The sequence below is a fragment of the Polypterus senegalus genome, chromosome 5 (genome assembly GCF_016835505.1).
Source record: "Polypterus senegalus isolate Bchr_013 chromosome 5, ASM1683550v1, whole genome shotgun sequence".
NCBI classification, from domain to species: domain Eukaryota; kingdom Metazoa; phylum Chordata; class Cladistia; order Polypteriformes; family Polypteridae; genus Polypterus; species Polypterus senegalus.
The window spans coordinates 88,103,025-88,125,891 of record NC_053158.1 but is presented as its reverse complement, the minus strand read 5'-3'; the positions used below and the strand labels follow the sequence as shown (position 1 = coordinate 88,125,891).

At 36.9% G+C, this 22,867-nt stretch overlaps 1 protein-coding gene across 6 annotated transcripts in view; it reads left to right on the top strand.

Annotated features, from left to right (window-relative positions):
- The window catches only part of LOC120530413 (cadherin-12-like), an 802,688-nt gene that overhangs the window by 749,722 nt on the left and 30,099 nt on the right, over positions 1 to 22,867 (top strand). For all 6 annotated transcript variants that reach the window (XM_039754905.1, XM_039754904.1, XM_039754907.1 and 3 more), the window contains one exon: positions 2,696 to 2,832. In XM_039754905.1, the coding sequence (XP_039610839.1) occupies positions 2,696 to 2,832 (137 nt within the window). The remainder of the gene's footprint in view (positions 1 to 2,695; positions 2,833 to 22,867) is intronic.

The window sequence follows — 22,867 nt, the reverse complement described above, 5'->3', positions numbered from 1 at the left end:
CGCCCCACGCGTTGAAGCTCATCTCCATTACAGTAAATGGAGAAAACTGCTTCCAGTTATGACCATTACGCGTAGAATTTCGATATAAAACCTGTCCAACTTTTGTAAGGAAGCTGTAAGGAATCAACCTGCCAAATTTCAGCCTTCCACCCACACGGGAAGTTGGAGAATTAGTGATGAGTCAGTGAGTGAGTGAGTGAGTGAGTGAGTCAGTGAGTGAGTGAGTGAGTGAGTGAGTGAGGGCTTTGCCTTTTATTAGTATAGATATATATATATATATATATATATATATATATATATATATATATATATATATATATATATATATATATATATATATATATATATATATACACCTGTGTATAGCGGATTGGATAGAGGGTTGGATAATGGATGGATATATATATAGTGGTGTGAAAAACTATTTGCCCCTTCCTGATTTCTTATTCTTTTGCATGTTTGTCACACAAAATGTTTCTGATCATCAAACACATTTAACCATTAGTCAAATATAACACAAGTAAACACAAAATGCAGTTTTTAAATGATGGTTTTATTATTTAGGAGAAAAATCCAAACCTACATGGCCCTGTGTGAAAAGTAATTGCCCCCTTGTTAAAAAATAACCTAACTGTGGTGTATCACACCTGAGTTCAATTTTCGTAGCCACCCCCAGGCCTGAATACAGCCACACCTGTTTCAATCAAGAAATCACTTAAATAGGAGCTGCCTGACACAGAGAAATAGACCAAAAGCACCTCAAAAGCTAGACATCATGCCAAGATCCAAAGAAATTCAGGAACAAATGAGAACAGAAGTAATTGAGATCTATCAGTCTGGTAAAGGTTATAAAGCCATTTCTAAAGCTTTGGGACTCCAGCGAACCACAATGAACATGGAACAGTGGTGAACCTTCCCAGGAGTGGCCGGCCGACCAAAATTACCCCAAGAGCGCAGGCCTCACTTGCCTCAATTAAGGTCAGTGTTCACGACTCCACCATAAGAAAGAGACTGGGCAAAAACGGCCTGCATGGCAGATATCCAAGACGCAAACCACTGTTAAGCAAAAAGAACATTAGGGCTCATCTCAATTTTGCTAAGAAACATCTCAATGATTGCCAAGACTTTTGGGAAAATACCTTGTGGACTGATGAGACAAAAGTTGAACTTTTTGGAAGGCAAATGTTACATCTGGCGTAAAACAAACACAGCATTTCAGAAAAAGAACATCATACCAACAGTAAAATATGGTGGTGGTAGTGTGATGGTCTGGGGTTGTTTTGCTGCTTCAGGACCTGGAAGGCTTGCTGTGATAGATGAAACCATGAATTCTACTGTCTACCAAAAAATCCTGAAGGAGAATGTCCGGCCATCTGTTCGTCAACTAAACCTGAAGCGATTTTGGGTGCTGCAACAGGACAATGACACACCACACAAAAAACACACCAGCAAATCCACCTCTGAGTGGCTGTAGAAAAACAAAGTGAAGACTTTGGAGTGGCCTAGTCAAAGTCCTGACCTGAATCCAATTGAGATGCTATGGCATAACCTTAAAAAGGCGGTTCATGCTAGAAAACCCTCAAATAAAGCTGAATTACAACAATTCTGTGAAGATGAGTGGGCCAAAATTCCTCCAGAGCGCTGTAAAAGACTCATTGCAAGTTATTGCAAACGCTTGATTGCAGTTATTGCTGCTAAGGGTGGCCCAACCAGTTATAAGGTTCATGGGGGCAATTACTTTTTCACACAGGGCCATGTATGTTTGGATTTTTGTTCTCCCTAAATAATAAAAACCATCATTTAAAAACTGCATTTTGTGTTTACTTGTGTTATATTTGACTAATGGTTAAATGTGTTTGATGATCAGAAACATTTTGTGTGACAAACATGCAAAAGAATAAGAAATCAGGAAGGGGGCAAACAGTTTTTCACACCACTGTATATATATATGTATATATATATATATATATATTCAATTGCTCCTTCCACTTTAGGAACATATGTATAAAAATTAATATATATAATTATATATATAATTATTATGTTATTAATTATTATTATGTTATTAATTATGTTATAATTATATATAATATATAAATTCATATGCATACAAGGAACGTTCAGAAAGTTTCAGCAGTTTTTCTTTAACTCTTATTTATTAAGAGTTTCAAAAACAAATTTCACTTTTCTACATAGTCACCTTCCTTTGCGATGCAATTTTCCCAGTTACATGACACTCTCTGACATGGCCAATTACTACTCCTCCCACCTTGAACAAAAATATGAAAGTGCAGAAACATTTTGAAATTCCCTCATATAATATATTTACATATAGTAATAATTCCTGAGGATGGTGGTTTGTTTGTTTTGGTTTTTTTTTGCATTTTGTGTGGCATTTTCTAAGATAACAGTCAGAAAATCAATTTTCAAGGTGGTCAACATTTTTAGGTGGTAGTACCAAGTTGTTATATGAATTATTCACAGATTTAGCTGATATTCTGGAAAGTAATTATTTTGATTTTATTACTACTACTTAGATTTGAAGGTTATGCATAAACATCATACTGTGTACTAAGTATTCAAAATATTTACCTTGACATTTCTAAACTTAAGATTCTGTGATTCTGGCTATTTTATTTGGTAATATTCTGCTAATATGCTCAAAAATCTTAAAAATGTGTCACATTTGATTTAGGTATTCTATCGACTGGAAGAGTGATTTAGACAGCTGTTTCAGCATTGATCCTGTAGAAGGAACCATTTCTACAAATGAACCCCTGGACCGAGAGAACATTGCACAGCACAATATTTCTGTTGTTGCAACTAAAGTTAGTAAGTATAACAAGGAACAATACTTAAGATATAGTTTTTATATCAATATATGAAGAGTTTTACTTTATATGCATGGTATTGTCTAACATATTTTTTCAGATCAGATGATCATTTTGTTTTTTTAATTAATGACATATTATTATCATTTATCATTGTAATAGAAATAGGGACAGCAGGTGCTAATATGATCAGTTTAGGAAGCTTTACACAGGAACTGGCTGTTCGGGTAAGCATTAGACAAGAATGTTTTATGTAATGGTAGCCTTTTAATTTACCACAGCATAAAAACAACTAAAATATAGTTTAAGAGTTGATTGACAATGAACACTTCTATTAATCTAATTCTAACTTACGTAACAAAGGAAAATAATCTCAGCCATCTAGAAAGAAAAAATAATATTTATTCAAGACATTCTACACATACTGGTAAGAAATTGTATATATTATAAGACACACATATATATATATATATATATATAGTATATATATATAGTGTATATATATATATATATATATATATATATATATATATATATATATATATATATTAAAATTACTCAAACTCTAACAATTATGTCATCTGTAAAATAAAGGAAACATCATTTCATTGCCCAATATAAAGATAAAATGAAAAAGCAAATGTTTTGAAAGGAGGCCATGAAGACAGGTTTCGCAAATTTTAAGGCATCGTAGGTAAAAGGACACTGCACATGTGACAAAGTATGAGGCCCACCCCTTTTCTTAGACAACTTTGACATTTATTATTGTTTGTCAACACCTGACAAAATAACCACAGGTTAAATCATTTTACCATACAGAATGATGTGATATACTTTATTAATCCCTGAGTGAGGGGAAATTGTCTTTTTGCATGGCTAATGTAAAATAAAATTAAAATCAAACTCATACAATATTATACAGACTTGGCACAGTCAATTAGTTGGTGATATTGGTGACAATGTTCACTTGTTTGTACAGCAAACCCTCAATAATTTGTATTGTTAACTAACATGTACTATCATGGTTTAAAAATACATCATGCTCTAAGTATTCATATTGTAAACATCTCAATTAATTTTCAATATTTATCAATTTAATTTTTTAATTACATATAAAATATGTAGTGTCCTCAAATGAGTTGTGCTGCATATTGCTCCATAAATATACTCTTACTGATGGAAATACACCAAACTGTGTTGGTTACCACAGTAATAATAACAAAAAAAAAACCTTGTAACTGTTTAGTGCTACCAATTGTAATGGCCTCTACTTCACAGTATTTCTTGCACACAAATTTTTTAAAAAAGCAAAATGGGGCAGACAATCTAATAATGATTACTGTATTCTCCTCATTTTTCTGAAACTTCTTCTAATTAGACCACTAAGAGTATAACTTATTCTTATTGTAGTATAACCCTACTTTCCACACTAATTAATGTCTGAGCTACATGACCACATGCTGCTGTTCAAGAGGCATGCAAGATGCTTTTGCTTCATTTTTTTCCTTCCAGTGGACAGTTTTCACATTTTTATACTTTGTCTGCATAGGCTTCCAGCTGGGTTACAGTCCTTCTTTGTAGAAATATGTAGCAGAGTGGTAAGCTACAGTACTTGAAAATTGCTCACTATGTATGAAAAAAAAACACTTTTCTAAACAGGTTAATATATTATTATTATTATTATTATTATTATTATTATTATTATTATTATTATTATTATTGTTATTATATATTTTTTACAAGTAATGTAATATACATGACTTCAATCAACTGTTGCCTCTTCCAAAGCAGGGTGAGTGCCTGCCTACTCTGCCAGGACAGATTTTTGCACCCCTTCACTTAATATTATTCACTATTGTGAATATTGAATGTATGAATCATGTTTACACTTAAAATACAAATTAATCCTTAAAGGTATTTCTTAAAAAAATAAAAAGAAAACTATGATTGCTCACTTAATCACTAGTTTTCCTTAAATTAAACATTGCTGATATTTTCAGTTTCTGGATTGACACTATTTAAACCATTCTATTTCTCTTTCTACCAGTCTAAAAGCCATTTGGTCAAGTTTATGACAAGCAAAGATCAAATCAAATCTCAGGTCGCATGGGTGTATGTAAAACCTTAAATATTTTTTACTCTGCTTCATAAGGTATAATCTTTTTTTATTGTTTTTTTGGGGTAAATGAGTACACATGTTGTATAATTTAGTAAGACAGATAAAGTTATATATTATGTTTATGTTCAAATTATTTGTCATGTACACAGTACAATGAAATCCTACTTGTCTGCCACAGACTAGTGACAGTCGTACAAGACCAACAGCAGGAAATGAAAACAACACTGTAAGTGAATGAAGCATCATACATGAAGTGCAACATTAGACAATATCTACAAAAGCATTCGTGCAGAGTGGCTGCTGAATAGCTTTAAGGCCTACAGAGTGAGTGCTAATGGATTTGTACTGTTTGGCAGAGCAAAATAACTTCCTGTGCATTTCAAGGTATCTCAAATACATTCTGAGATATCTTAAAATAGACAGGAAGTCCCATGGAAAGAATAAGCAGTTTTACAGGAAGTGCTTTTGAGATATCTTGAAAATTACATAAAGTTATTTTGAGATATATGAAAATGTATTTGAGTTATCTTGAAATGCACAGGAATTTATTTTAAGATATCTAAAAATGTATTTCAGATAACGTAAAATGCTTGTGTATGTTGTGGCAGTAGGGGGCACTAGTGCTCCCTTGAACCCTCAGGTACAACTCCAGGCACCAGGTAAAAGTCCAAGACTTTTTATTATGGTTCACAGTGCACCAAGCACCTTCCACACTACTCATAAATATTAAACCAATAACAAACACTAACCACTCCTTCTCCTCGCCCAGACACTTTGCTCCTCTCCCACCCAGCACAACTCAGCGTCTGGACTGAGGCATCGTCCCTTTATAGCCCCTAACCCGGAGGAGTTCCTGTCCGATTAAGTCCATAGTTCTTTTACCCTGACTTCCGGGTCAGGGTAAACAGTCCTTTTCTTCAACCCGGGAGCACGTCGTTCCTTCCTGTCACATGACCGTGATGTACTCCCGGGTTATAGGGCACACAAGAGCCCATGAGCCCCCCTACAGCGATTCCCGGTGGTCCCCAAGGTATCCAGCAGGGCTGTGTAAAAACACTACATAGTCCATAAGGCCCTGCTGGAACTCGGGGCACGATCCTGCTGTTGGGAGAGCTCCTCCTGGCGGCCTGTGGGTGAGGGCCGGAGCACGAAGCCGGCAGTCCTCCACAATGTATTTTAAGATATCTCGAAATGTATTTGAGATATCTGAAAATGCACAGGAACTTATTTCACGATATCTCAAATTGCACTTGAGATATCTTGAAATGCATTTCAGAAAACTCAAAATGTATCAGCAAATCATTTCAAAATATCTTGAAATCTATTTGAGATTTCATAAAATGCATTTCAGATATCTAAAAATAGGTGCATTTTCAGATATTTGTAATTTAGTTTGAGATATCTCTAAATGTTCATTTGTCTTGCCATACGGTTGGCTGCTAAGATTGTCCATTGCTGACTTTTTATCATGAATGCTTCATATTTGTTAATACTAATCTGTTCCTCAAAGTTCACCACATACTGTATTCATGGTCTTCCTTGTACTTCGTCTTATCTTTTATATTTCTCTTCAAGCAACACTATGTGCATAATCATATATATTTTAATAGTTTTAATGATTATTTTTCTATTAAAACAGTTAATCTTATCTCAACATGTTTTCCCTGTAGTCCATTAATATTGTTCACATGAAGCTTTTTATTAGGTATATTTAGAATTATCAGTAGTATTATGACTATTGCCCTTGTAGCAAATAAAACCTGATTTTAGTTGGGAATTATGACTAAATAACTTTCTGAATGTCTCTTTGTACTTGAGTTATACTTTATTTGTGTCTCTCAATATTCATAGAAGTTTATATGCTTGTTATAATTTATATACCTCCAGATGGTTAAGTATAATTATAGTATTTTATATTATTTTCCTATTTTCTGCATTTTTCTATTAAAAACACATTGTTTTATCTACTATCTATGATATTTGTCGCATATTTCCTATCCCTATACATTAGTAAGTAATGCAAAGCCCTGTTATTTCTTATTTTGACACCAGAACATCAGTTGATGCTTAAGATGTCATAACTTTTGATTTACTATTGAGAGTAGATTGTAAGTTTCATCAAGGTCAGGCATTGATATCAGTAGTGTTAGCTGACTGCATCTGTTTGCTCCCTGGAGCACAATATAGATTGCTTTCTAAACTGCAGCTGTACCTTCCAGCTGGCATTGAATTTAAAATCAATAAAGTGAACCATGCCCTTTGGCTAACAAGGAAAAGAATAATTTGTTGCTAATTTGGAAATGCATCTTAAAAAACAAGAAATGATGCTTAATAATAATATTGAAAGACTACCCAAGGAAATAAATCAGATGCAAATGTGTTCAATATGAAAATAAATACTTAATTTCTTCAGGGAGAAACATAATGGATTCATTACCTATATATGAAAGAAGAATTTTCAACACTGGAGAAATGAATACATTTAATGCTTCATATATGGCTTTTCTAGTATATAAAGTGAGGCTATGTGTACAGTACAGTATATTGTAACTCATCCCAGAGGGCACTCTCCAGAACCCATCCCAAAGGAATTATATGATGTAACAGATTAAAGAATAACACAAAGCGAGAAATGTCTATTTAATCTATTAGTCCAATCCACTTAGCCTAAGGAGGTACAATGTGCATTCTGTAATAGTGAGAAGTGCCTGCCTGCTTTTCGTACATCCATTATCACTCCATCTCACATATATTCTTTCATTTATGTTTAGTCTCTCTATTTTCCTGATCTCCAGCTTTTCTAGAAACTCCTTTACTCTGCTTCTTGCTATAAATACAATGGCTCCTGAAAGAAATAGTCTGTTGCTGTCCTATTTAGGAGGCCAGCAGGCCACTGTGTTTTATAGCATTGCAAATTTTGCCTTTTTTACAGGCTTAAACAACTTCTCCATGTAAAATAAGAGGCCTTTAGCCTCTGTGCTTACATTACACATACATGTATTTGCTTAGCAGCTGCTTTTGCCTGAAGCGACTTACAAGGGAGGTAAACATAATCGAGTGACATCAGTCTAGGGACTGTTTTGAAAAAAGTGTAATGGGACAGGTTGCAAATGTTGATCATCACAAGTGAAAAGCTGTACAACTGGCATAACAAAAACATTCTCAATTGACACTTTGACAGCAATTCAAAGAACAGTAAGGTTTTCAGTCTCTTCTCAAACACATTGAGGGAGTCAGCAGGTTCGGATGGACGTGGGCAGCTCGTTCCACCAACTAGCTACATGTAAAAAGAGGCTGGATTGAGATTTGATACCACATACAGGTGACATCGCCAAATGCTGTTCACTGGCAGTCCTGAGTGGGAGAGAGGACCCATGGGATTGGATGATGGGTCCCAGTGAGGTGGTGTATAGGGAGAAGAATAGAAGACCCAGTACTGATCCTTTGTCCACCCCATGCATGTCTGATGTACCTTGACATCTCTCCTCATCAGGACATACAATAGGATCTAGTCAAGATATAGGACTCGGACCATCTGAAAGTGGTACCAGTGATGCCAAGTTCATAGAAGTTGGGAAGAAGGATCTTATGGTTGCCTGAGGATAAGACAGAGATGAGATCCATAAGGATCAAGACTGATGATATGCTGCTAGCTCAACCTAAGCGTAGCTGGTCACTACAGTCAGTAGAGCTGTCTTAGTAGAGTGGTTCCTTTTGAAGCCAGACTGATTAGGATCAAGTAATCCATTCTTACTGTTGGTAGCTTCCACACATGTTGACTTCAAAATAAGGCTTACAAATTATCTACCATCACATTGAACCCCAGGTTAGCACCAGTGGAGCACTGACGTAATACAAAGGGCATTATTCTCTTCTAGTGGCCATCTAGTCATACCAGTTACTTGGTATCACCACCTACTGACCTGACATGTCCCCCTACTTTAGAGTAGTTGTTCAGAATCTCCTTTTAGGAGCTGACATCCCTCACTTTTGGGGGGCCATGTACATACATAATTTTTACTACTGTATATCCTAGTAGCGCTGCCGCTATTGCATTGGCAGTAAAACTGGTGTTGCCACAGCAGTGAATTCTTTGTGAGGGTAGTATATTCCTGCCCTGTATCATTCCAGAGAATAATTTCACTATGACTATGCACTTTCTGACCATTAATAATTATATTAAAATTAAAAGAAATACTCTGTACTTTAGAAAATACAATCAAATTAATGTAAGCATGGTTTCACATAATGTGCAATAGGCCACAGTAGAATTTCAATGACATTGTACTGGCTCATAATAACCGATAATTACACCACTTAACCTTAGTTACTGTGCACCTAAATAAAAATACAATCAATTTTACTGTTAATAATAAAAGCTAATTTTAAATATATACTAACAAATTAGCATTGTATTCAATTCAAGAGTGGTCTCTCTTCATTTGGAAGTTGATTTTTTTTTTGGTTTTGTTTTGTTTTTTGTAAACTGCTTGCTTATTAAGATCAGGAGATCAATTGTTCAAAAATGTAGCCACTTGTAGGCATCCATCCATTGGTTGGTTCATCTAACTGTTTAGAAACCCACTGCAATTCCAATCAAGGCCTGTTTAGTATGTATTTTCAGACTGCTGTATGCATTAGCACTTTGTCTCTTTCACACTGAATGCATCTGCACAACTTACTCACTTAAGGATTCAAACAAGCAGCACATATCTTAAGGTTACCAGTACACCTGTAAATCTGTTATACTACAAATGAATGTTATTATATTTATTTATTTTAACATTTTATTGATTTTATTAAGGGGAAGCACGGTCGCGCAGTGGGTAGCGCTGCTGCCTCGCACTAAGGAGACCCGGGTTCGCTCCTCAGGTCCTCCCTGCATGGAGTTTCCATGTCTGCGTGGGTTTCCTCTGATTTCCTCTGACACTCCAAAGACATGCAGGTTAGGTGGTGTGGACACGACCCAGACACAGACAGGCGGACATGTTGTTGAATCACCACCACACGTATTTATTTACAATATTTACAAATCAAAGTCCAAAAGTGCACAACCAAACCCCAATACACACAGTCCTGGCCACTCAATGCCTTCTTCTCGGGCCGCCTCCACTCTCCTCTCTTGCCTCGTCCTGCTTCCACCCGACTCCAGCCCTGAATGAATGGAGACGGCCTCTTTTATACAGTCCCCGGATGAGCCTCAGGTGTTCCCGGCATTCCTCCCTTGGCCACGCCCCAGCGTGGCGGAAGTGCCGGCTGTCCTCCCAGCAGCTCTCTGGGTGCCGTCCTAAATCTTCCCCCCAGCACTTCCTGGTGTGGCGGAAGTGCTGGGGTAACAGGTCCCCAAGGCATTGGGGCGCCTCCTGGCGGTGACCACAGGCCCCTACAGGGTGGAGCTTCCATGCCCTGTACCCGTGGCCCCCAGAGCCACCAGGAAGGCGGCCCCCATGTGATCCAAGGTGGGCTTTGACCCTCTTCCGGTCCCTCACGGCGTCCCGGCCGGGTCGTTGCCCCTGGCATCCCTGACAGTGGATTGGCGATTCTAAATTGGCCCTAGTGTGTGCTGGGTGTGTGGATATGTGTGCGTCTCCTGCAGTGGGTTGGCGCCCTGCCCGGGATTGGTTCCTGCCTTGTGACCTGTGTTGGGTGGGTTTGGCTCCAGCAGACCCCCGTGACCCTGTGTTCAGATTCAGCGGGTTGGTAAATGGCTGGATGGATGATTTTATTAAAATTAAATAATATTCCATACAAGCAAGTCAAGTTTAACAAAACTAAGTTTAAAACAAATCACAAAATTGAATTTTATTGTTATTATATTTAAATGTCCCTTTGTTGTCCTGTTTGTATTTTGGTCTTCAAACACATCTGCCGACAGCCTGTTAGACTACATTCTTGCATACCATTTTTTAATCGGCAAAATAGTCTTTGAAGTAGAATGGAAAGTGCAGGACCAGATATGTACTAGAGTGAAAGGCAGGGCAAATGCATTTAGATAAATCTTCTATGTATATAGGAATAAATGGTAGAAAAATCTATACAAATGTATAATAATAGCCTGTGTTTAGTTTTGTATCATAATGATGGTTCATGGTTTTAACAAAATGTTAGAATAAAGCAAAAATACTGTAGCCTTAATCATCCAAAATGTAATATAAATCTAATGTATTAATTGAATATTCAGCTTTTTAACAATCCAGATCTCCGATTGTGTGCCAATAACTCGTCTAGATTAGATTAGGGAAATTCAGATGCATACAGTAGCAGAAACACAATAAACAAGGATACAGACTCACAGGACAGATCATACAGCCTATCAATCAGTCAAATGATAAATAAATAAGTAAGTAAGTAAACAAATACATACATACATACACTTAACAGCCAGTGGAAGCATTGAATTGCCTGATAGCAGTGGACAGAAAAGAATCTGGGGTCACTTCTTACCACACCATGTTGGAATAAGCCTGTGGCTAAAAGTGCTCCAAGAGAATGCTTCTTGGGGGGGATTTTTCATGATGGCATCCAATATGCCATCATCTTCTTTTACACAATAGCTTCCAGTGTGTCCATGTTTCACCCTGTGATGGAGCAGGCTTTCCTGATAAGTATGTTCAAGCATCATGCATCTTTTGAGCTCAGGTTGCTTTCCCAGGAGACTGCAGCGTAGAACACCACAATGACTACTAGGGACTGATAGAACATTTCCAGCAGCTTGCTGCATACATCAGATGACCCGAGTCTCCTTAGCAAGTACAGCCTACAGTGATTTCAGACCAGTCCAGTTTATTGTTCATGTGAATCACCAGGTACGTGTAGCTCTGCACCACTTCCACATCCTCCCTCTGAATGGTCCCAGAGGCTCCTAGGTATACCAGAAGCCCACCACCAGATCTTTTGTCTTGCCAATGTTGAGTTACAGGTTGTGCCGTCCCTGCACCACAAAAAAAAGTCCTCCACAACCTTCCTATACTCTGACTAATATCCATTATTAATACAATCTAATATTTATTTGTATTTAATAAGGCATCAAGGAGTCTCTCAAGGCTCTGTCGTCAATCCCCTGCTGTTCTTTATCTCCATACTTCCCCTTGGCCATGTTTTTTGTAGCTTCCAATTAGGTTATCATTTTTATGTGGAGAATACTCAGATCTATTTTATTTTTAAAAGTGAAAGTTCCTCAGTTTCTCAGCTCACAACTTGCCTTAATTAAATTAAAAAAAAAACCTGGATGGAACATAACTCTTTCAACTGAAGCAAAACTAATTGGAACTTAAGCTCCGCTTAAGAAAATGAGCCTGTTTTCAATTACATTAGCGATGATATCATCAAAACGTCTTCTTCTGCCAGGAATCTGGATGTTATTTTTGATTCCTCCCTTTCTTACACACATAAATCACATTAAGAAACTTTCTTACTTCAACCTCCATAAGATATCCCATGTTCACTCATTCCTCTCCTTTTCTGATTGCTGAGAAACTTGTCCATCCTGCATCGACTACTATAATCCCTATTAGCCATTGCCTCTTTGGATCTTTTTATAACAGCTCCGCTTGGTTCAAAACTCTGCTGAAAATAAAGTTCGATCTGTCTGTCTTTCTTACACAGCCCCGCAACAGCAAGTACATGACTGCCATCCTTCTCCGCCTGCATCATAACCTCTTCCATTATTATGTTCCTGTCATATAAAGTTTATCTTCTCCATCCATATGCTAAAGATGATTTGCATTTGTATCACAAATTATGTTATTTGTTCTGAGATTTTTTGTAATATTTTGTATATTTTATATTTGTATTCTGGTTTATTGTCTCTTGTTATGATCTCTTGAGCCCCACAAACTCAAGGACCTTCAAAAAAAACTCCAGCCCACAATAACAAAACTATGCCGTTTTATACTGAAAAATATTAATTTCAAAATAAAATCAAAAAAAGGCAAAACAATAACAAATGTGAAACTTACTTCAAAAAGTTATGTCTTCAAAAAGCAAACCAAAGGGAGCAAAATTAGTCCACAATTCCAGATCTTTATCCTTAAAACAAGCGACAGTCCTAAAAACTAGAGAATCAGAAGAAAAGCATACAGACAGATACTAAAAACTTACCTGGCAGTTGTTAAGCTTCAAGAGTCAAAGGAGCTATAAAAATAAATTAGAGCTACATTATAAATGTACAAATCATGGTACACCGCAATCTAATAGACAAAATATCAGCATGCTACAAAATACAGTAGCTGTAACTATTAAACACACCTAATATACATAAAAAGGTTACAAAGTTATTCAATGAGAAAAAATTATGAGTAGAGGTTTCAAATGTAGCATAAAATAACTCCAATTTTCTTAATCCAATTCAGAATAATTTTATGCATTATACATTGTGGTTGTCATTACCACAACTTTTTGTTGAAACTTTACAGAAAGCTGTGAAATGTTTTTTTGTAAAAGTACGAAAATTGCCAACTAAAAAATCTTGATTTTTTAACAGATTTTGTACAGTTTAAGTAGCACAGACAATTAGACTTGAACATTCGGGAAAACAGGTGCATAGGTCAGCACATTAGAGCTTTAAAAATTATTTCATATCTAACCACTAACCAGTATAGCTGAGTCTGCTGCAGGGTAATGTGGTCAGGATGCTTAGACTCCACTCCACATGCAGCATTCTGAAAGTATTGTAAAGTATTGTATTGTAAAGTAAAGTGAAGTAAAGTATTGTCACACAGGATCACTAATAAAGAAATGATTTGCCCTAGTCAATTCAAAGAGTGATAAAAGGCACACAGACTACTCCAGCATCTAATGTAGACAGTTATTGTATGTCTCTGGCCATGTTAATAGACAACAAAATGAAATTTTTAACGCAGCAAAGAGAATAGAACATCTTTTAAGAACCGAAGAATAAAAAGAAAGCATCAGACATTTTAACTAGAAGTTTGTGTGTGTAGGAAGTTTATAAATACAGAAATGTTTGTGGGGACTTAAAGGTGACTTAAAGTTGAACTACAATTAAATAATTATAATTATAATTAAAACCACACAATACTTAAATCTCACTTCATTTACTCTGGTAGACCTATCTAAACAATGCTTTAGCTGTCTAAATAGCTTACTGTTCTCTAAATACGTCATAAACACTTGTAAGAGCCAATCTTAGAAAGTTAATGTTAAATTTCACATAGGTGTCTGCTTAATTTCAATTGAATATCGGTTTCTCATAGTTACTTAGATTATGGAATAATCTTTTCCCCCCTTTAAGTTAACACAAAATAGAACTTTCTTAATTATACCTGTAAAAAGAAAGTGTTAATTAAACTAGTTTTGAAATAGTCTCACTTCTATAAGCATGGACTGTTAGTTTAGTTTATAAATAGAACATTGGCATACAATTTTCTGCCCATGCTGACTGTTTCTTGATTTTTTGATATAAACATTTGAAGCTATGACTGTATGACAAAATATAGAGAGAAAAGAAACAAGTTAAGTATGCCTTAAAAAGGATTTTCTTCAAACAAGATCTTTTCTTTGTAATATCTGTTTTTTCTCTATTTTTGTGTGAACTGTTTTGCCTTGAATTGTACTTAAACCCTTAAAATAAACATATTTGGATTGTGTAATGATTTGAAAACATATCACACTATTGCCTGAACTGTTCTATAAAGGAAACTAAAAGCTGCACAACTCAGATATTTTTGGACAAGCGCAGCCACACCACTATTTACCAGTGTATTCATTATGTACTTACTCAGATCAGAATACATGACTAAAATGGTGACAATGTCCTACCTCCTTAAGTGGTCTGGTAGCAGACAAACCTTATAGCAACTTCTTGAACTGTTCTAAGTAATCCATAAAAAAAAAGAACTGAAATAACAAATTTAAATTAGGCACAATTTTTCTTGCAATCTTAGCACTCCAGGTGTCTCCATCATTTTCTGAAATGTGCATTGTAGTCTCCTAGACTAAGCGAAGAATCAACAGTCAGCTCTTTATCATGAGGGCCCCACTAACCTTTGAGTCCCTGGTTCTGCACTCGACAAGCCCATATGGGGACCATGCATACTATGTAAAAGATGTATATCCATTAATATAAAAAGTCAAGCAACATGATAAGAGAATAGAGTATTCTAAGATCTGGTACATTCTGAGATGTTTTGTTTTTTCCATTTTTATTAACCTATGCTAAATCAAAATCTGGCTCTAGAAGCATTGTTTTTGCATGCAGATCAGCCCAAAGATGGCTCCAGAGCCATTGTTGTGCATACAGGTCAGTTGAATAATATCTAAACAATACTTTTTAAAATTCACACACAATCACTGGTTCCTTACCATTGAGGGAATTGTCTACTCTAAAGATTCTCAAACTCGGTCCTGGGGACCCACTGTGGCTGCAGGTGTTTGTTCCAACCAGCTTCTGTTTTTAATTAGACTCCTGGGCTAATTAAGTGAACTGTTATTTCCCAGATTCTGTGTTTTGGGAATAATGTAGAAATTAGAAAACTACTTTTGATTAAAAAAAAATGTTAAAATGTACTAAGCAGTTATATGGGAAAAATGTTCTTTTCTTTCTTTTTAACAGTAATTTCATCTTGGTTTTCATTCTAATTTTCCAGAAGTTCTAATTGTTAAATGAATCCATTATTTACTAATTGTCATTATTAAGACACAATGAAGGGAGCAAACTGCACAGAGAAAGGGCAAAATATAATGAAATAAACAAAAAAGAGTTAAACATTTAAATCCATAGCAAAAATAGAAATATTTCTGAATGTCTTATAAAAGTAAAAATCATGTGGTGCTTTTCTGAATGTAGAATAAGAAAAGAAAAAAACAGCTAATTAAATGAGATTAGTGTTATCATTTGTTGTCACGTGCTGGCTTCACGGGAACTTTCTACAGTCAAGCCTGGCTTTGCTCCAGGGACAACCAAACTAGCGGTTATTTATTGCCAAACAACACCCCTACTGTAGGTCCTGGTAACAATGTTCCAGGCAAGTAGTCTTTGGTTGAACCATTGTGGATTTCAGGTGATGGATTTCCTTTCGAGTTGGTTTTCCAGGGTATCTAATATTTGAAGATCTTTATGATACAAAATCTTACTAAGTCAAGGGCACAGTTCTCTAAGAGTTAATTCAGAAAGGCAATTTATTTATGCCTGAAATAAGTTATCGATGACTGAATTAATTTTTCTATGTACACTAAAAAAATCCTTCCTCATTGTGTTTTGATTCAGTTTAAAATATTAAACATCATATATTATTTTATAAAATTCCAGTATTGTCTCACTTTCACATGAAAACCTTGATACAGTGGAACCTCGGGTAGTAAGTAATTTTCCCCATAGGATTGCATGCAAATACAATTAATCCGTTCCAGACTGTACTGCTGTTGGGCTTTTAAGTATGCGAAGCACCGCAATAAAGTGGGTGCAATGTGAAGGTAGTCTTTCAGCATTTTTTAGAGGAGCATCCAGATCCTCTAGTCAAACAGCCTCTGTGCAAAAAGCCCCTCTGCTCAAACCCCCTCCATCAGGAGCAGAGAATGTCAGAGAGAGGGAGAGACACAGAGAAAAGCAAACAATCAAAAATCAATAGGTGCTGTTAGAGCTTTTAAGTATGCGAAGTACTGCGTGGGAAGCATATCGTATATCATTGAGTTTTATTTAATACGTAATACGTACTCTGATTGGGTAGTTTCTCAGCCATCCGCCAATAGCGTCCCTTGTATGAAATCAACTGGGCAAACCAACTGAGGAAGCATGTACCATAAATTAAAAGACCCATTGTCCGCAGAAATCCGCGAACCAGCGAAAAATCCGTGATATATATTTAGATATGCTTACATTTAAAATCTGCGATAGAGTGAAGCCGCGAAAGTTGAAGCGCGATATAGCGAGAGATTACTGTACAGCATTTTTAAAGTAGGTAGATCATTTCGACCTGGTCATTGATAAAGTAGCTCGCAAGCCGAAAAACTTGGGGCACCCCTGCTTTAGAGAATCATAAAATGATTTACCTTATGCTAAGTAACATTAGACATTTAATGTAATTATTTCAAAATTTTACTCCAATCCCCTTTACAAAATAAATATCATTGAAGATGGAGTTCTTCACCTGTTGAAATTGCCATCATTTCTGTAACTGTATCAGAAAGAACAATGTGATTTATAAAAGCAGTTAATGATATACTTCATGTTTTGTGAAGGCTATATAGAATATGTTGAGTCAGCATTAAAAATTGAAATAAAATTTCTAAAATTATTGCTAAAGAATTTGACTTATCAAAAATATTATAAATGTACTATTATAAAGGATACACTGTTAGCTTGCATGCCTTTTAAAGATAATTCAGCAAATTTGCACTCTTTCATGGAGAATCAAGCACAGCAGTATGCCTTTTAAACTGACAAAACTTTCCTAAATGCACTTGATTACTATGAAATTATAATATACGCTTGATTAGTGGTGCTTAATCTGGAGTTGCATCTAGCAAAACTAGACTTGTGGTAATGGTTAATTAAATGTTTCTCTATAAATGTATGCAAATAGTAGGGGTGTGCAGTTCCTAGGAATAGCTGCAAGCATTTTGTGCAAATTGTATGGGCGCTAGTGATGTGAGAATTACAAGCTGTCATGTGTGCAGTCATGTAAAATATTTTAGACCCACTTCCCAAATAAAGTAGTCTGCCTTATACAACTAATTTTCAATTACAGTGTTGAAAATGTAAAGCTATAAAACTGATTTTATTTTCCTCAGATCTGTTTTTTGCAACACTTTAAAAAAAAGAAAGCATCTTTAGATTCCTGTGAATTGTAGCTGAAAAGTATATTTACAATTGATAAAGTACTGTAACTATTAATTTTATGTTATACTGTAGCTGCTGAAAATCATAACATAACATATCATTTTGAAACCTGTGTTATGCAGGTTGGTGACAAGGTGGGGTAAGAAAAACGAACCAGCTCTTGATGGGGTCCCAGTGCATTGCAGAACCCACTTACTCTGAACTTGGATCTTTGAAAAAACCACACAGAGAGCGTGCACACAGCACACAGACATCAACTGAGCAAAGTGCCCAAATGGAGCCCTAGGCATGGGGAGGGGCATTTGATGTCAGCAGCAGGTGCCCCTTAAGTTACCAGAATGGCACCCCTAATTGTCCATAGTACACATTCAGTATTAATAAACTTGAAAAATAGAGGGGGTGGCTCCAACACAGGTGTCCAGAGTATGCACCCCTTCACTTTCTTAAATGGCTCCCTTCAGGTGACAGCGTCCTAGATGGCCACCTAAGTCATCTATTGGATTGATTGGCTCTAACCCAAAATGCAGGATTTGTGAGGCAACAATATTAAACTTTTGTACCTCATGGCAGCCCATGCTCAAAATCAAGTCAAGTCAAGTCAAGTTGGGGAGCATGCACTGGTACAGTGCGTTGCCGCACCCACTACACGACGAAACAACCCGGAATCCTGGTTGGCAACCCCTCAGGGCAGACACATGGTCCAGTCCCACCCTCTGGAAATGACCCTCTATCTGCTGCAGCCAGGTGTTACATGGGCAAACCCTTTGCCTGGTCCAGCCACTTGGGTCCCCAACAATGAGGATCTTGTGAGCCGGATCGCCCTCGGGGAAATGCACCACATGCCCGTAGTGCTGTAACTGACGCTCCCTCACAATGCAGGTAATGTGCCTCATTCGGGACTCCATGAGCAACCACTCATTTGACGCAAAGTCAAACCAACAGTATCCAAGGATTTTCCGGAGAGACACAGTACCAAAGGAGTCCAGTCTTCATCTCAGGTCACTGGATAGCGTCCATGTCTCACAACCATATAGCAAGACAGGAAACACCAGAACTCTAAAGACTTGGACCTTCATCCTTTTGCATAGATATCGGGAGTGCCACACACCCCTTTCCAGCGACCTTATGACCCCCCATGCTCTCACAATCTGTCTACTGACTTCATAGGAAGAGTCACCAGAGACATGAATGTTACTGCTAAGGTAAGTAAACCTCTTGACAAGGTCAACACTCTCTCCGCAAAAGACACACTGCTGATGGCTGTGCCCAAGAGGACATTAAAGGCCTGGATCTTGGTTTTTATCCAGGACACTCGCAAGCCCAGACACTCAGACTCCTCATTCAGTCTCTCGAGCACCCCAATCAGAGCCTCCATTGACTCTGTGAAGATCACAGCATCGTCAGCAAAGTCAAGATCTGTAAATCTTACTTCACCAACAGATGCCCCACAGCCGCTGGACCCTACGACCTTGCCCAACACCCAGTCCATACATGCATTGAACAGAGTAGGAGCAAGAACACACCCCTGATGAACCCCAGAATCAATGGGAAAAAACACAGGTACTGCCTCCACTCTGCACAGCACTCACGGGACCAGTGTACAGGCCGGCCATGATATCCAGCAACCTCGAGGGGATTCCCCAAACCCTCAGGATGTCCCACAGGGCAGCTTCATCAACTGAATCAAACACTTTACAAAAAATTGACAAAGGCTGCAAAGAAACTCTACCGATATTCGCTTTTGCGCTCCATGAGAACCCTTGGTGCCAGGCTGCAGTCGACTGTAGACTTCTTAGGCGTAAAACCAGACTGTTCTGGTCACTGGTAGGTGAGTAAGTGATCATGGATCCTATTGAGGACGACCCTAGCAAGGACCTTACCTTGCACCGAGAGCAGTGTTATCCCCCTGTAGTTTCTGCAATCCAGGCGATCACCCATCCCTTTCCAGATAGGGATGACAAGTCCCGTTTTCCATTCAGTTGGTATGATGCCAGTCTTCCAAATGGAAGCAAAGATTGCTTGCAATGCCAGGAGGACAGCCTTACCACCAGCCTGGAGAAGTTCACCCTGGATACCACAGATCCCTACAGCCTTTCCTCCCCTCAGCTGGTTCACCACCTGTGCAATCTCAGTGAGATTGGGTGGTTCACAGCTAATTGGAGGATCAGCCTCAAGGACTGTGGGCCCAGAGATATCCAACGTCGTAGCCGGAGGATCAGCTTTCAGCTCAAAATCAGATTGAGGGAAAGACAGGGTGAGTCAAAATTATGTTAACACTAGTGGCAATGCTTTGTATATAATTATATACAATTTTTGTGGACAATGTATGTGCTACATATGGTACATGTGTTGAACATGATGGTGAACAGGTTAAGACATTCCTGTAAATCACCTTGCACATATGAAGTATGTTTTGTGAATAAATTGTTTCTGCTATTCAAATGTTAACATAATTTTGACTCACTCTGTATATTACTAGATTCGAGATTTTATTCATTTGTCACATGTACACACTCAAGGATATATAGAGAAAGGCAGTAAGCATCCCGCACTGTGCAATTATATTAAAAATATAAATTGAAAATGGATATAAGAATTAAAAGATGCAGATAGAGGTATAATAATTCTTAAATAATAAATAACAGTTAAAAAATATAAATATTTTTATAATTTTGAGGAATGCATGACAAGATGACCATTTTTTGTTTTTATCTCCAGGGAAATAAAGCTCTATCTCAGACTTTCTGTTCATTATTTAAGGTAACACAGGCACCTGTCAAATCTTAGCCATTTAAACTGGCTGTAGAAAGGGCGACAGTCGTTCATGATCTTGGCTACCTTTATAGTGCACCTTTTTGTATATAGGTCCTGTGGGGATGTTAGTGATATCCCCATGATGCTCTCACACGAGTGCACAACTCTCTGTCTGCCAGGCAGTGAGGCATCCTGCCAGAATGCTTTCAACGAAGGACGTCAGGATTGTTTTTGACATTCTGTATTTCTTCAGTTGTCTGAGATGATACAGGCACTGCCTCATCTTTCTCATCAGAATGTTTGTGTGTGTGGACCATGTGAAGTCACTTCTGATGTTCATTCCTAGGTATATGAAACACTCGGCCTTCTCCACTGCAATACCATTAATGAAAAGAGGTGTACAATCAGTTTTTTATGTTTTGTTCTTGCTGGTAAAATCCACTATAAGCTCCTTTGTTTTGCAGACTTTGATGGACAGACTTTTTTCTTGACACAATAGTGACAGACCAATAACTTTGTCTAGGTAGGGTTTAACATTGTTGCTGCTGTTAAAGGCATATAACAATTGTATCAGCAAAGTTTACAATGGTGTTTGAGTGGTATATGGGATAATAAAATCTAACTAAACCTAAACAATCATGTGTGTATAGTGAGTACAGCAAAAACACTAAGAACACGTCCCTTGGGGGCACCAGTGTTCAGAGTAACGGAGCCATAGGTGTGTTTTCCAGTCTGAGATCCATGTGTATAGGATGTAGCAGAAACCCAGATTCTGTAATTCTTTTGCTAGTCAGCTGGGAACAATTGTCTTCAAGGCTGAGCTAAAAATCATTAAAAATAGCTTCACATAGCAATTGTAACAGTGTCCAAGTGGAAAGGAGTGTAGTCTAACTCCTTGGAAATGTCATCATCTTAGGATCTGTTTGCTTGGTATGCAAAATTAATTTGATCCATGTCTTTAGGAAGGCAGGAGCAGATGTGGTCCTTAATCAGACATTCAAAACATTAGTGAGGTGAGAACTACAGGCTGGTAGTCATTCAAGCTGGTTGGGGAGAAGTTCTTGGGGACAGGAGCAATTGTGGAAGTTTTGAAGCAAGCAGGGACTACAAACAGGACCAGAGATGAATTAAATATAGTGATAAACACAGGAACTAGCTGGTTAGCACAGACCTTTATCATATAACTTGTTGTACCATCAGGATATGCAGTTTTCTTGACGTACACACACATCAGAGCTCTCCTCACACTGTGCTTAGACTACGAAAAAGGTTGGTTACCTCTAGCAGGAGAGCTTGTAATAGCACTATCAGCCTTGCCACTGGTATCTGGTTATGTTGTACTAAACCTCTTCTGCTGTAGATGCCAAAGCATGAGTCATTATTTAAACCAAATAAAATAAAGTACATACACAAGCTGATTTTTTTACAAAAAGTGTATAATATATAGTATATTATATTGATGGACTGGGCTGTTGTCATGGTTTTGATCATTACTACCTGGATAGACTTTTACTCCCTGCAGCTCTAATAAAATAGATGAATTTATAGATTGTATGCAAGAAAATGAAATGTAGATAAGAAAAAAATACACAGTGGTAATTTCAATATCTAGCCTCAAGATGGAACTAATTTACTGTGATTTTAAGAAAATATTTTGAGCCATGATTTCTATCCAGAATATTTACAAAATTTGAACAACATAATGGCTAATGTTAAATTCAAAATTATTTTTTGCACATCATAAAACAATATATTTTTATCACTTTATTAAGCATCTCTAAGTAAGTCATTTTATTTATGTTAATTATTCTTATGCTTTTATATGAATGCATGCAGGTATGCAGCTAGTGTCTTAATTATAGTAAATATTTTATAACATGAAAATAATGTTGGTATTATGCCATTGTTAGCACTGCACAAAAAATATTTTTTTATTCTTCTAGTTTCATATTTTATTTTATTTTCACAGTAACATGAATCTAATTTTAGTTTTTTTATGACATTAAAATCAGGAGCCAGTTTACTAAATACAATGCCTGATATTGATTGTTTAAAAATGATGGGCTACTGGACACATAGCAATATAATACAAAAATTAAACATTTATGTTTTCCCCAGCCTTGGTACACAATGACATTATTTTTAACACCGGCTTCATAAAACTGTCTTACTTAGCTCTCCTTCTGGACACCATACCCTCATTAAACTTCCTTCTCCTTGATCCGTTGTTCTTTGTGGCAAACCTAAGCTCCCTACAGGTTTCATTTTCAATTCTCAACTTTCTACACTATCCCATACCTGATATTCAGTATATACTTATGTGTAAAAATATGATTGTCTAGTAAACCATCAAAAATACTATAT